Source organism: Trichomycterus rosablanca, chromosome 11, assembly GCF_030014385.1.
Source record: "Trichomycterus rosablanca isolate fTriRos1 chromosome 11, fTriRos1.hap1, whole genome shotgun sequence".
NCBI lineage: Eukaryota > Metazoa > Chordata > Actinopteri > Siluriformes > Trichomycteridae > Trichomycterus > Trichomycterus rosablanca.
In genome coordinates, this window is record NC_085998.1 from 524367 (window position 1) to 540000 (window position 15634).

General features: G+C 40.6%; 1 protein-coding gene across 1 annotated transcript in view; it reads left to right on the plus strand.

Moving 5' to 3' along the window:
• The first annotated feature begins 1130 nt into the window (after positions 1-1130).
• Positions 1131-15634, plus strand: part of gatm (glycine amidinotransferase (L-arginine:glycine amidinotransferase)) — a 16386-nt gene continuing 1882 nt past the window's right edge. The window contains exons 1-9 of the mRNA XM_063004655.1: positions 1131-1243; positions 6376-6591; positions 7575-7770; positions 7950-8140; positions 9523-9660; positions 11249-11413; positions 11729-11792; positions 11886-12002; positions 15010-15634. The exon at positions 15010-15634 is cut by the window's right edge and continues 1882 nt beyond it. Coding sequence (XP_062860725.1) covers positions 1175-1243; positions 6376-6591; positions 7575-7770; positions 7950-8140; positions 9523-9660; positions 11249-11413; positions 11729-11792; positions 11886-12002; positions 15010-15122 — 1269 coding nt within the window. The 5' untranslated portion in view covers positions 1131-1174 and the 3' untranslated portion in view covers positions 15123-15634. The remainder of the gene's footprint in view (positions 1244-6375; positions 6592-7574; positions 7771-7949; positions 8141-9522; positions 9661-11248; positions 11414-11728; positions 11793-11885; positions 12003-15009) is intronic.

Here is a 15634-nt window from a genome sequence, read left to right on the forward strand (position 1 = left end):
GTGTGTGTTAATCTGTTGTTATCTGGAACAGTAAAACACGCTGATATTATGAACATGTTGAAGGTCTCACTCTGCTCGGAGGTATACACGTACTGACTGTACACTCCACAGTCTATAGCTTTTACATGAATAGAATGGGACCACCATAAGAACGTCCACTTTCATATTTTCCCTCTATCTAGATGATTTTGAGAGTGATGAGCTGTTGTTGCTCCTGGATGTTTCCTCTTTATTACAGCAGCAGGTACAGATGTGTGAAGCAGATCTAACACACACCGGTCCCACAGTGGCAGGTTTAAAATCACTCCTGGCCTCGGTGCCACCCGCTCCAGTCACCCCCGCCCAAGCGCACACCACGTTCACCTGGTCTATTTAATGGGCCTGTTAGCAGTGGGCGTGGCCCAATTACTGAAATCAGTATAACAATACTGGTGAAAGTGTGAGAATTACATCAAGAAAGAGTGAGAGTGAGTGAATGAATGAGTCAATGAGTAAAAAATAAATGAATAAATAAATAAATAAATGAATAATTAAATAAATAATTAAATAAATGAATAAATAATTAAATAAATAAATGAATAAATGAATGAATGAATAAATAAATAAATAAATGAATAAATAATTAAATAAATAAATGAATAAATAAATAAATAAATGAATAAATAAATAACTAAATCAATCAATCAATAAATAAATAAATAAATGAATAAATAAATAAATAAATAAATAAATGAATGAATAAATAATGAAATAAATGAATAAATAAATAAATAACTAAATCAATCAATAAATAAATTATTAAATAAATGAATGAATAAATGAATGAATGAATGAATAATAATTGGTGTGTAGGTTAGTCAGCAATGAGAATGTGCTGGTGCAGGGTGAGTAAATAAGAAAGTGAATAAATGAGTGAATGAGTGAGTGAGTGAGTGGGTAAGTGGGTGAGTGAATGAATGAATGAATGAATGAATTAGTGTGTATGTCAGACAGTCAGTCAGTAATAAGAATGTGCTGGTGCAGAGTTTCTCCTCTCGTGGGGCATGGCCTGTGTGTGTGTGGGGGGGGGGTGTAGTGCTATATAACACTCACACACTCTCACGCTCACCTCACTCACTCACTCACACACACTGTACACACTGCAGGATTACCCAGGATCCCCCTGTACAGGACCATGCTGAGGGTACGCTGTCTCAGAGGAGGGAGCCGAGGAGCCGAGGCCGCTCACTTAATCGGAGCCATGGTCAGTTACTCTACACCAGAGAAAGAGAGTGTGTGTGTGTGTGTGTGTGTGTGAGAGAGAGTGAGTGTGTAAGTGTGTGTGTGTGTGTGAGAGAGTGAGTGAGTGTGTAAGTGTGTGTGTGTGTGTGTGTGTGTGTGTGTGTGTGTGTGTGTGAGAGAGAGTGTGTAAGTGTGTGTGTGTGTATGTGAGAGAGAGTGTGTGTGTGTGTGTGTGTGTGTGAAAGTGTGAAAGTGTGAAAGAGAGAGTGAGTGTGTAAGTGTGTGTGTGTGTGTGTGTGTGTGTGTGTGTGTGTGAGAGAGAGTGTGTAAGTGTGTGTGTGTGTATGTGAGAGAGTGTGTGTGTGTGTGTGAAAGTGTGAAAGTGTGAAAGAGAGAGTGAGTGTGTAAGTGTGTGTGTGTATGTGAGTGTGTGTGTGTGTGTGAGTGTGTATGTGTGTGTATGTGAGAGTGTGTAAATGTGTGTATGTGAGTGTGTGTGTGTGAGTGTGTGTGTGTGTGTGTGTGTGTGTGTATAATGTAGAGCTGAATGTGATGATGTTACTCTGCTGTTGCTGACTGGAATTAAAACAATCACAACAAATTACCAACAAGAAAAAAAAATCATTATTTAAACATGGATGTATATTTTACTGAGAACTATATAACTGTAGAACTATATAACTACAAATATATAACTGTAGAGTTATGTAAATATAGAACTATATAACTACAAATATATAACTATAACAATATAACTGTAGAATTATATAACTGTAGAACTATATAACTACAAATATATAACTGTAGAATTATATAAATATAGAACTATATAACTACAAATATATAACTGTATAACAATATAACTGTAGAATTATATAAATATAGAACTATATAACTACAAATTTATAACTGTAGAATTATATAAATATATAACTATATAACTACAAATATATAACTGTATAACAATATAACTGTAGAACTGTAGAATTGTGGAACTATAAACATATAGAACCATAGAACTGTAGAAATATAGAACTATATAACTGTATAACTATAGACCTGTTGAAATATATAACTGTAGAACTGTATAACTTTAGAACTGTAGAAATATATAACTATATAACTGTAGAATTATATAACTGTAGAACTATATAACTGTAGAAATATAGAACCATAGAACTGTAGAACTGTATGTATTTATATATGTTGATGTGTATTATATGTTGGTGTGTATATACGTTGGTGTGTATTACATATGTTGATGTATATTATATGTTGGTGTGTATATACGTTGGTGTGTATTATATATGTTGATGTATATAATATGTTGGTGTGTATATACGTTGGTGTGTATTATATATGTTGATGTATATTATATGTTGGTGTGTATATACGTTGGTGTGTATTATATATGTTGATGTATATTATATGTTGGTGTGTATATACGTTGGTGTGTATTATATATGTTGATGTATATTATATGTTGGTGTGTATATACGTTGGTGTGTATTATATATGTTGATGTATATTATATGTTGGTGTGTATATACGTTGGTGTGTATTATATATGTTGATGTATATATGTTGGTGTGTATATACGTTGGTGTGTATTATATATGTTGATGTATATAATATGTTGGTGTGTATATACCTTGGTGTGTATTATATATGTTGATGTATATATGTTGGTGTGTATATACGTTGGTGTGTATTATATATGTTGATGTATATAATATGTTGGTGTGTATATACCTTGGTGTGTATTATATATGTTGATGTATATTATATGTTGGTGTGTATATACCTTGGTGTGTATTATATATGTTGATGTATATTATATGTTGGTGTGTATATACGTTGGTGTGTATTATATATGTTGATGTATATATGTTGGTGTGTATATACGTTGGTGTGTATTATATATGTTGATGTATATAATATGTTGGTGTGTATATACCTTGGTGTGTATTATATATGTTGATGTATATATGTTGGTGTGTATATACGTTGGTGTGTATTATATATGTTGATGTATATAATATGTTGGTGTGTATATACCTTGGTGTGTATTATATATGTTGATGTATATTATATGTTGGTGTGTATATACCTTGGTGTGTATTATATATGTTGATGTATATTATATGTTGGTGTGTATATACCTTGGTGTGTATTATATATGTTGATGTATATTATATGTTGGTGTGTATATACGTTGGTGTGTATTATATATGTTGATGTATATAATATGTTGGTGTGTATATACGTTGGTGTGTATTATATATGTTGATGTATATTATATGTTGGTGTGTATATACGTTAGTGTGTATTATATATGTTGATGTATATATGTTGGTGTGTATATACGTTGGTGTGTATTATATATGTTGATGTATATAATATGTTGGTGTGTATATACCTTGGTGTGTATTATATATGTTGATGTATATTATATGTTGGTGTGTATATACCTTGGTGTGTATTATATATGTTGATGTATATTATATGTTGGTGTGTATATACGTTGGTGTGTATTATATATGTTGATGTACAGTGTATCACAAAAGTGAGTACACCCCTCACATTTCTGCAAATATTTTATTATATCTTTTCATGGGACAACACTATAGACATGAAACTTGGATATAACTTAGAGTAGTCAGTGTACAACTTGTATAGCAGTGTAGATTTACTGTCTTCTGAAAATAACTCAACACACAGCCATTAATGTCTAAATGGCTGGCAACATAAGTGAGTACACCCCACAGTGAACATGTCCAAATTGTGCCCAAAGTGTCAATATTTTGTGTGACCACCATTATTATCCAGCACTGCCTTAACCCTCCTGGGCATGGAATTCACCAGAGCTGCACAGGTTGCTACTGGAATCCTCTCCCACTCCTCCATGATGACATCACGGAGCTGGTGGATGTTAGACACCTTGAACTCCTCCACCTTCCACTTGAGGATGCGCCACAGGTGCTCAATTGGGTTTAGTCCATCACCTTTACCTTCAGCTTCCTCAGCAAGGCAGTTGTCATCTTGGAGGTTGTGTTTGGGGTCGTTATCCTGTTGGAAAACTGCCATGAGGCCCAGTTTTCGAAGGGAAGGGATCATGCTCTGTTTCAGAATGTCACAGTACATGTTGGAATTCATGTTTCCCTCAATGAACTGCAGCTCCCCAGTGCCAGCAACACTCATGCAGCCCAAGACCATGATGCTACCACCACCATGCTTGACTGTAGGCAAGATACAGTTGTCTTGGTACTTCTCACCAGGGCGCCGCCACACATGCTGGACACCATCTGAGCCAAACAAGTTTATCTTGGTCTCGTCAGACCACAGGGCATTCCAGTAATCCATGTTCTTGGACTGCTTGTCTTCAGCAAACTGTTTGCTGGCTTTCTTGTGCGTCAGCTTCCTTCTGGGATGACGACCATGCAGACCGAGTTGATGCAGTGTGCGGCGTATGGTCTGAGCACTGACAGGCTGACCTCCCACGTCTTCAACCTCTGCAGCAATGCTGGCAGCACTCATGTGTCTATTTTTTAAAGCCAACCTCTGGATATGACGCCGAACACGTGGACTCAACTTCTTTGGTCGACCCTGGCGAAGCCTGTTCCGAGTGGAACCTGTCCTGGAAAACCGCTGTATGACCTTGGACACCATGCTTTAGCTCAGTTTCAGGGTGTTAGCAATCTTCTTATAGCCCAGGCCATCTTTGTGGAGAGCAACAATTCTATTTCTCACATCCTCAGAGAGTTCTTTGACATGAGGTGCCATGTTGAATATCCAGTGGCCAGTATGAGAGAATTGTACCCAAAACACCAAATTTAACAGCCCTGCTCCCCATTTACACCTGGGACTTTGACACATGACACCAGGGAGGGACAACGACACATTTGGGCACAATTTGGACATGTTCACTGTGGGGTGTACTCACTTATGTTGCCAGCTATTTAGACATTAATGGCTGTGTGTTGAGTTATTTTCAGAAGACAGTAAATCTACACTGCTATACAAGTTGTACACTGACTACTCTAAATTATATCCAAGTTTCATGTCTATAGTGTTGTCCCATGAAAAGATATAATGAAATATTTGCAGAAATGTGAGGGGTGTACTCACTTTTGTGATACACTGTATATTATATGTTGGTGTGTATATACCTTGGTGTGTATTATATATGTTGATGTATATTATATGTTGGTGTGTATATACGTTGGTGTGTATTATATATGTTGATGTATATATGTTGGTGTGTATATACGTTGGTGTGTATTATATATGTTGATGTATATAATATGTTGGTGTGTATTATATATGTTGATGTATATATGTTGGTGTGTATATACGTTGGTGTGTATTATATATGTTGATGTATATAATATGTTGGTGTGTATATACCTTGGTGTGTATTATATATGTTGATGTATATTATATGTTGGTGTGTATATACCTTGGTGTGTATTATATATGTTGATGTATATTATATGTTGGTGTGTATATACCTTGGTGTGTATTATATATGTTGATGTATATTATATGTTGGTGTGTATATACGTTGGTGTGTATTATATATGTTGATGTATATAATATGTTGGTGTGTATATACGTTGGTGTGTATTATATATGTTGATGTATATTATATGTTGGTGTGTATATACGTTAGTGTGTATTATATATGTTGATGTATATATGTTGGTGTGTATATACGTTGGTGTGTATTATATATGTTGATGTATATAATATGTTGGTGTGTATATACCTTGGTGTGTATATACCTTGGTGTGTATTATATATGTTGATGTATATAATATGTTGGTGTGTATATACCTTGGTGTGTATTATATATGTTGATGTATATTATATGTTGGTGTGTATATACCTTGGTGTGTATTATATATGTTGATGTATATAATATGTTGGTGTGTATATACGTTGGTGTGTATTATATATGTTGATGTATATTATATGTTGGTGTGTATATACCTTGGTGTGTATTATATATGTTGATGTATATATGTTGGTGTGTATATACCTTGGTGTGTATTATATATGTTGATGTTTATTATATGTTGGTGTGTATATACCTTGGTGTGTATATACCTTGGTGTGTATTATATATGTTGATGTATATATGTTGGTGTGTAGGTGGGCCGTTCGGTGGCAGGTTGGGTACAGAAGGCGTTTCAGAGCTCCAGTTCAGCGGCGGCGGTGAGGCCACACCCATCGGAGGACACGCCCACCCCTGAACCTACAGCTGACCAGTGCCCGGTCTGTGCTTACAATGAGTGGGACCCGCTGGAGGAAGTGATCGTGGGGCGCGCCGAGAACGCCCACGTCCCTCCGTTTACTGTAGAGGTCAAGGTACGGGGGTCCCTCACTCACTCATTCATTCACTTACTGTAGAGATCAAGGTACGGGGTCATTCATTCATTCATTCACTGTAGAGGTCAAGGTACAGGGGTCACTCACTCATTCATTCATTCACTTACTGTAGAGATCAAGGTACGGGGTCATTCATTCATTCATTCATTCACTTACTGTAGAGATCAAGGAACGGGGGTCATCCATTCATTCACTCATTGTAGAGGTCAAGGTACAGGGGTCATTCATTCATTCATTCATTTATTCACTTACTGTAGAGGTCACGGTACAGGGGTCATTCATTCATTCATTCATTTACTGTAGAGGTCCAGGTACAGGGGTCATTCACTCATTCATTCATTCATTCACTCACTGTAGAAGTCAAGGTACAGGGGTCATTCATTCATTCATTCATTCATTCACTTACTGTAGAGGTCAAGGTACAGGGGTCATTCATTCATTCATTCACTTACTGTAGAGGTCAAGGTACAGGGTCATTCATTCATTCACTTACTGTAGAGGTCAATGTACGGGGTCATTCATTCATTCATTCACTTACTGTACAGGTCAAGGTACAGGGGTCATTCATTCATTCATTCATTCACTTACTGTAGAGGTCAAGGTACAGGGGTCATTCATTCATTTACTGTAGAGGTCAAGGTACGGGGTCATTCATTCATTCATTCACTTACTGTAGAGGTCAAGGTACGGGGTCATTCATTCATTCATTCATTCATTCACTTACTGTAGAGGTCAAGGTACGGGGTCATTCATTCATTCATTCATTCACTTACTGTAGAGGTCAAGGTACAGGGGTCATTCATTCATTCACATGCATTTACTCACTTATCTTTACTCATTAATTTTTTTACTTAATTCATTCACTCACACATTTACTCATTCATTTATTGACACATCATTCATTCACTCACATGTATTCACTCATTCACTCCTCTGTGGTGTGTGTGTGTGTGTGTGTGCAGGCCAACACCTATGAGAAGTACTGGCCGTTTTTTCAGCAGTATGGAGGACAGACATTCCCTAAAGAGCACGTGAAGAAAGCCGTGGCTGAGATCGAGGAGATGTGCAACATCCTGCACCATGAGGGCGTGGTCGTCAGGAGACCCGAACCCCTCGACTGGTCCGTCCAGTACCAAACCCCCGACTTCACCTCCACAGGTACCGCTCCCAAAATACAGCGCCACCTACAGGTCAGAGTGAAAAACGCTCGCTCACACCTGTGTGTGTGTGTGTGTGTGTGTGTGTGTATGTATGTATGTGTGTGTGTGTGTGTGTCTCTGTGTGTGTGTGTGTGTGTGTGTGTGTGTGTGTGGTATGTGTGTGTGTGTGTGAGACAGGTATGTACGCCGCCATGCCCCGGGACATCCTGATGGTGGTGGGTAACGAGATCATCGAGGCGCCGATGGCGTGGCGAGCTCGGTTCTTCGAGTATCGAGCTTACAGACCCCTCATCAAGGAATACTTCAGACGAGGAGCCAAGTGGACCACCGCACCCAAACCCACCATGGCTGATGAGCTGTACGACCAGGTGAGTTAAACACACACACACACACACACACACACACACACGCACACACACACACACACAGAGCAGTGTTGGCGTGGCAGCCTCAAAGCTCTGGGTTTCAGTCTCAGGTGGGTTATAAGGTTCCGCCAGAATTTAAAACAGAGACATAGTTCAAAGGTGATTCCCCAGGGTCCTTTCTGTCTGTGTGGAGTTTTGCATGTTCTCCCCGTGTCTGTATGGGTTTCCTCCAGGAGCTCCGGTTTCCTCCCACAGTCCAAAGACCTGCAGTCAGAAGGACTGGAGCTACTACATTGAGTGTGTGTGTGTGTGTGTGTGTGTGTACACTGATCAGCCATAACTTTAAAACCACCTCCTTGTTTCTACACTCACTGTCCATTTTATCAGCTCCACTTACCATATAGAAGCACTTTGTAGTTCTACAATTACTGACTGTAGTCCATCTGTTTCTCTGCATGCTTTGTTACCCCCTTTCATGCTGTTCTTCATTGGTCAGGACCCCCACAGGACCCCCACAGAGCAGGTATTATTTAGGTGGTGGATGATTCTCAGCACTGCAGTGACACTGACATGGTGGTGGTGTGTTAGTGTGTGTTGTGCTGGTATGAGTGGATCAGACACAGCAGCGCTGCTGGAGTTTCTACCTAGTCGGTCCACCTTGTAGATGTAAAGTCAGAGACGATCGCTCATCTATCGCTGCTGTTTGAGTCGGTCATCTTCTAGACCTTCATCAGTGGTCACAGGACGCTGCCCACGGGGTGCTGTTGGCTGGATGTTTTTGGTCGGTGGACGTTTCTCAGTCCAGCAGTGACAGTGAGGTGTTTAAAAACTCCAGCAGCGCTGCTGTGTGTGATCCTCTCATACCAGCACCACACACACTAACACACCACCACCATGTCAGTGTCACTGCAGTGCTGAGAATCATCCACCACCTAAATAATACCTGCTCTGTGGGGGTCCTGATCATTAAAGAACAGCATGAAAGGGGGTAACAAAGCATGTAGAGAAACAGATGGACTACAGTCAGTAATTGTAGAACCACAAAGTGCTTCTATATGGTAAGTGGAGCTGATAAAATGGACAGTGAGTATATACTGTATATAGTATATATATATATATATATATATAATGTGTGTGTGTTATGTACTGGACTTGCTATCTGTCCAGGGTGTTTCCTACCTTTCGCTCAGTGAACTGGACCCACTGCGACCCTGATACAGACGATGATTGATTAAACCTGTTTAACTGAGCAATGTCTCTCTCTAGTGGTACTTCTGTGTATTACAGTCTGTAATACTGTGTTGATACAAATACGTATATAAATAAATATATATATATATGAACTGTGTGTGTGTGTGTGTGTGTGTGTGTGTGTGTGTGTGTAGGATTACCCTATCCGTACAGTGGAGGACAGACACAAACTGGCTGCAGAAGGGAAGTTTGTCACTACAGAACATGAGCCGTGTTTCGATGCTGCAGATTTCATCAGAGCTGGAACTGATCTGTTTGTGCAGAGGAGCCAGGTTAGTGCTGCTGGTGGTCAGGGTTATTACTTACCCTCTCTTACCCCTCCTGTAGGGTGCACTACTAAACCCCATTCCTCTCCTGCAGGGATTATAAACGAATTCATAGTTTTATCAATATAAATAATTAATCATTATTAATCCTCCTGTAAGGTGTGGTGCTTACCACTTCAAGTTCTTGTATTAGGCGCAACTTACCCCTCCAGTAGGGGGCACTTTTAAACCCCATACTCCTGCTACAGGGTATATTTGATTAAACCGTTTCATATTTTTAAATGAAAATGCACTTCCACCCCTCACAAGATGCAGTATTATAAAACAGAAACAGTCAGGGTTATAACTAACCTCCTCCTACCCCTCCTGCAGGGTGCACTACTAAACCCTATTCAACCCCTCCTGCAGGGATTCTAAACCATTTCATATAATTAAATAAAGAACAGATGCAGTATTATAAACAGAAACAGTCAGGGATAACGCACAACTGTCCTTATTTCCATTGTGGTCCCTATAAATAAACAATCCCTCATAATCCTCTTGCAGGGTGCGCTGGTTACCCTTTTTACCTGCTGTATTTGTGCACTACCTACCTCTTTTACAAGTCATTGTACAGGGCGCTACTTACACCTCCTGTAGGGGGCACTACTTACCCCATTTCCCTCCCATAATGTTCTTAACTGTAATGTTCTGGTCACACCTTATATAACAAGGCGCCAAATAAAAGCTGCAAGGCGACAAGATATAAACTCAGCTGCAGGACATCTGAACAAAATGAAACTACAGTACAAAATAACTGTTGAGCAAATTAATGGAAAGTGAAACCAAAATGAAAAACATAGATACGATAGAACAGACAGACGAGCACGTAAGTGGAACACGACCACTACCAAAAAGATGGAAAGTATCCAATGCTACCAATGCCAGCTGCTCAATCCACCACTATAGCCACTCAGGCTCTCAAGAAAAAGACCAAACGTAATGAAGTGAACTGCCACTCCCACACCTGACGCCCCCTGCACTCAGGAGGGAAAACACGTGGCAGCCAGTTCCAAAAACAATAAGCTGCCTCCTAAGTTCCCAAGAACAAGGTTGAAAAGAATGTCGGCATGAGAACCGGCAGAAAAGAAAGCTGAGCCCTGGGCAGCCCAGCATACCGGGCTCGCAGATGAGAGACGTTCCACAGCACCAGCGCTTGAAGCTACTAGGTAGCTTGGTAGTTGGATCAAGGAATCAGCACTACCAGTCTTCTGCTCCTACGTACCCCCACCAGTCCCAGTGGAACAAATACAGACATGATCTTGCCATCGGTACTTCTGCCGCTCCATGCAAATCGTGGATTCATTATTTACATTTACATTTTCAGCATTTAGCAGAGTTTGAGGGAGTCTGAGAGAGTTTAATCGGTCCCATAATTGGTGGACGGAATGGTATTAATGGTAGTCCAACACGTACAGTCTGTGAGTTGATGGGTACAGTGGGGGCACTTTGTTTTCCTCAAGTTCCCAGTTTAATACACAATAAAGGTGGAACTGGTCATAATCAAGACCTTAGAGTCTCAGTGAAGTCTAATCATCTCCACACCTTGTGACAGGTAACGAACTACATGGGAATCGAGTGGATGAGGCGTCACCTCGCTCCCACCTACAAGGTCCACGTCATCTCATTCAAAGATCCCAACCCCATGCACATCGACGCCACCTTTAACATCATCGGACCTGGACTGGTGCTGTCCAATCCTGACAGGCCCTGCCGACAGGTGAGCTCCAAACTTTATACTGTTTATATTTCAGTTTATATAAACAAAAAATGTACTCGTCTCATCACGTCAAGTCACATCACCATCATGGCTTTGTGATGGTTGGTTGCACAGATGGGTCCTCGTTCTCCAGTACCCTCAGTTTCTCGGTCCCTCCACAAGTCCAATCATACAGTAACGGAACTCCCGGGACTTAATGTGGTTCAGGAGCTGATTTTCTGTTCTGGACGTCTCGTACACTCTCTCAGTGGTGCTCATCTTCCTCCATCAGATCTTCAGCAGGGTTCTGATGCTCTAGTTCTTTCTCTCTTTCAGATTGAGATGTTTAAGAAAGCTGGCTGGACGGTGGTGCGTCCACCTACACCTTTAATTCCGGACGGTGAGGTCACTTTCACACGCTGTGTGTTGGGATGTTAAAAATGTAAACTTGTGAGTGTATTTAGTTTAATATAACTGTGTATGATTGTGACAGATCACCCGCTCTGGATGTCCTCCAAGTGGTTGTCCATGAACGTCCTGATGCTGGATGAGAAACGCGTCATGGTGGACGCTAATGAGACAACCATCCAGAAAATGTTTGAGAGTCTTGGTAAGAATTTTATTTATCTTGGCTGATTAAACTTTATCATTGTAGTTTGTTTGGTAGCTCAGAGAGACCGGCAGCAATAAATAAAAATATATAAATTATTGCTTTATTCTTTTTATATTTTTAAATATGAGGCAGCAATTTAGGTAACAAACTGATTTATTAGATAGACGTCTGAACACCTTTATATCAATTTAGCTGTTAAAAGCTTTACGTCCAGGGTTGGACCAGTATGAGGGTGATCATACGTTCTCTTTTTCCTGGACATGTCCTTCTTTTGGATCTAAAAATGTACCCAGTTGGATTTTCCGGGATTCGGCCTTGTAGTCTGCATGTGATGTTCTTTGCGTGTTTTTGCACTCGTACTTCTCTTAAAAATGCCCAAACACAATTGAAAATTCACAGACGAATTACAGAAAAAATCTGTGTGTTTGTCTGGGTCGGGATCCTTGGGCTTCTTTCGAGCCTCGCGTACGATTCTCTCCCTGTGTTGAAAATAATGAAGCCGAACGATAACTGCCCTCGGCCTCTCGCCTGGCTTCGGCTTGGCAGCTAGAGTCCCGGTCAACCTCCGGTGGAGAAGGAAGCACATCGTTACTGAGAATTTCTGCCAACAGCTCCGAAAGAAAGGTAGTGGGACGAGAACCTTCGATTGACTCCGGTAGGTCAAGAATTCTTAAATCATTCCTGCTCACCTCTGTGTGGACAGTCCTTGGCCCAATGGAATGTGCTTTGACAAACAGCACACTTTGATCGCCAGCCATACTTATCCAGAGGGTTAGTGCCAGGCAGTGGCGTCCTCTGTTGGTCACTTTGAGACCATAATTTGCCCCTTTGTCGCCTCAGCTCTGCTACATACACGGTCTCCTGGTTCATTCCCACGGTTGAAGCAGGCCATTTTCCTCCAAAAATCCTCTTTAGTGCTGATTTCATTGCCGCGAAAGTCAAATCTGAGCATGCTGTCAGAGCGAACTGTCGATCTTTCACATCCAAGCACGCTGTATCTAGTAGCCTGAATGCTAATACTGCATCAGGGAGTTCCATCTTGTATTTATGCATCCGTGAGTACCGCTGTTCAAAACCGATTATATCGTCTGACATGGACACCCTACTGTCTCTCATAATCCTGTCAGAACTCGAGTATGCTTCATATGTTCGGTCTTTTTCTTCTTTAAGAAACAAATCATCAAGTTTCCCAAGTAAAGTGTTCATGCCAGTGTCCTTATTCAAATCATCTACTGTTATTTCCATCTCCGTTTCTCTAGCCCTTCCCGATAGCGCCAAAGCCACACCAAGCGCTTGTTTACTTTTTTCAAGTTCTGTAACTCTTGTCCAGATCGCAACTTCATTCTTCCAACTTTCGTATGGTTTCCCTTCATCAAAGGTTGGCGGGACTCTGTAGTTGCTAAACGTCCTCTGCTGCCAATGTTACTCGGTAAAAGACCAACAATCAAAGTTAATTCACCACTTTATTACAGCCTGCACACCTTCAGGACCACTTTCTTACATAATAACACCAGCCAACTGCGCAGGGTCAAAGAAAAAAAACAACTCCATCTGCAGTTTCACAATAAAAGCTTCTCTTCTGTACTGAGGTGCTAGAAAACATTTTCTTTATATGAATATGGAACTTATCAATTCCGTCGGCTCGAGATCAGTAACTTTAGCTGTCAGTCTGAGGTTAGTGTCTGTAAGTTTACCGCAGGTCGCTTCAAGACGTTCAAGACAACACGTTCATCGACCAGGTTCGCGTTGGCTTCCAGTAAGGAGATTTTTTGGTTATGTTCAGAAACCATGGACTGCACATGGTCCAGTTTGGCTTCCACCGAGGATATCTTAGCTTTAAACTCATCTGAGAGAGCTCTGTGATGTTCGTTGAGGAGATTGGTAAGAGTTGCCTTATTGACCTCGTCACCCGGTCCCGTGACTGGATCGCTTCTAGCATTCTGCTCTTTCTTACCGAGTTTGGTCGTAGTCATAACTCGATGTCGAGCAATCTCTTAAAGTTAAATAAAAAGAATTCGGGACAGAATTGAAAAACTAAGGGTTACAAAAAAGTAAAATTCTGAGAACGGTGCGGGAGTGAGTCATAAGCACGTCTACTCCATTCTCTTGCTTGACCGTAAGTCAGATCGTTGGGAAGCAGAATGCACGACCTGCAAAGTGTTAAATAAAGGTGTTAGTGCAGCAAAACACAAAACTGCAGCTAGAGGAGAGAGATCAGCAGGTAAAGAGCGGCTAACACAGAAGATGTCACCGCTGCAGAGGGAGTTTTTGCATTACAGCAGCTACAGATGGATGAACTGCAGCATGTCTGTCTTGATTCTGAAACAGCGTAAACGTTTCCAAACGCTCGTACTGACGTAGAGGTTACTGTAACACCGTGACAGTGCCACATTCTGGTGAAACAGCTCCACCACTCATGAACTGTTTTATTTGTTCTTATTATTATTTAGGACCAAATGCTGAATAAAAGGGAGTAAAATTATCCGACTAATAAATAAAGTTCATTATTGATGCATTTGTCAAATACGACTCCGACCCTAATCCATCCTATCAACAAAACCTTCCACCCAGTGCAGGTCTCCGTCTGGCCCATGCTGCAATCCTACCACAAGTGTTCCTCTTTTTTAACAACCAAAATATGGTCACCCTAGCCAGTATAGTCCCCCCAAACACATCAGGGAAACCGTAACATTTGTTATCAGCTTGTTGTTTGTACACACTGCTAAAATGCACAGAGCGGCACTAACTGGTTTCTACTACTGGTTTAGTCTGGCTGTTATTGGTTTTGTATTAAGTGTTGATCAGTGATCGGGACAAACCAGCATTAACATTCAAAACACAGCAAAAACCAGCATAAATGGATCATTGAAGTCTTTAGCTGTTATGTGTTGCTAATGTTAATGATATAACTGGAGTGACGTGAGCCGTTACTGGAGGGTTGTGCTCAGATTTAGTCCTGATCTACGTGTCTGTGTGTTTGTGTGCGTGTTGTTGTTGTTTACAGGTATTAAGACGATTAAGGTGAGCATTCGTCATGCTAACTCCCTGGGCGGAGGTTTCCACTGCTGGACTACAGACGTTCGGCGCAGAGGGACGCTACAGTCGTACTTCCACTGAACCTGCCAGAACCAGCGCAGTTATTATTGAGTTCATCTGTATACAGCAATGAAGTGATGAATCTGTACGCGGTCCGGTCCAAAAGTCTGAGTGCAACACCGTCAATCATCAAAAACTACCATCATACACCGTCAATTATCTAAAAACTACCATCAAACACAGTCAATTATCTAAACACTACCATCATACACCATCGATCATCAAAAACTACCATCATACACCGTCAATTATCTAAAAACTACCATCAAACACAGTTAATTATCTAAAAACTACCATCCTACACCAACAATTATCAAAAACTACCATCCTACACCATCGATCATCAAAAACTACCATCCTACACCAACAATTTAAAAATAAACTACCATCATACACTCCTGCATTACAACCAGCCTCACAGGTCTGGTAAAACTGGTCAGGTCTGGTCTGGTCTGGTCAGGTCTGGTCTGGATTGGCATCCATCCTTGTTGCCCCAGACTGGGCTTTTTCTAGCATGGATGTCCAAAATCTAG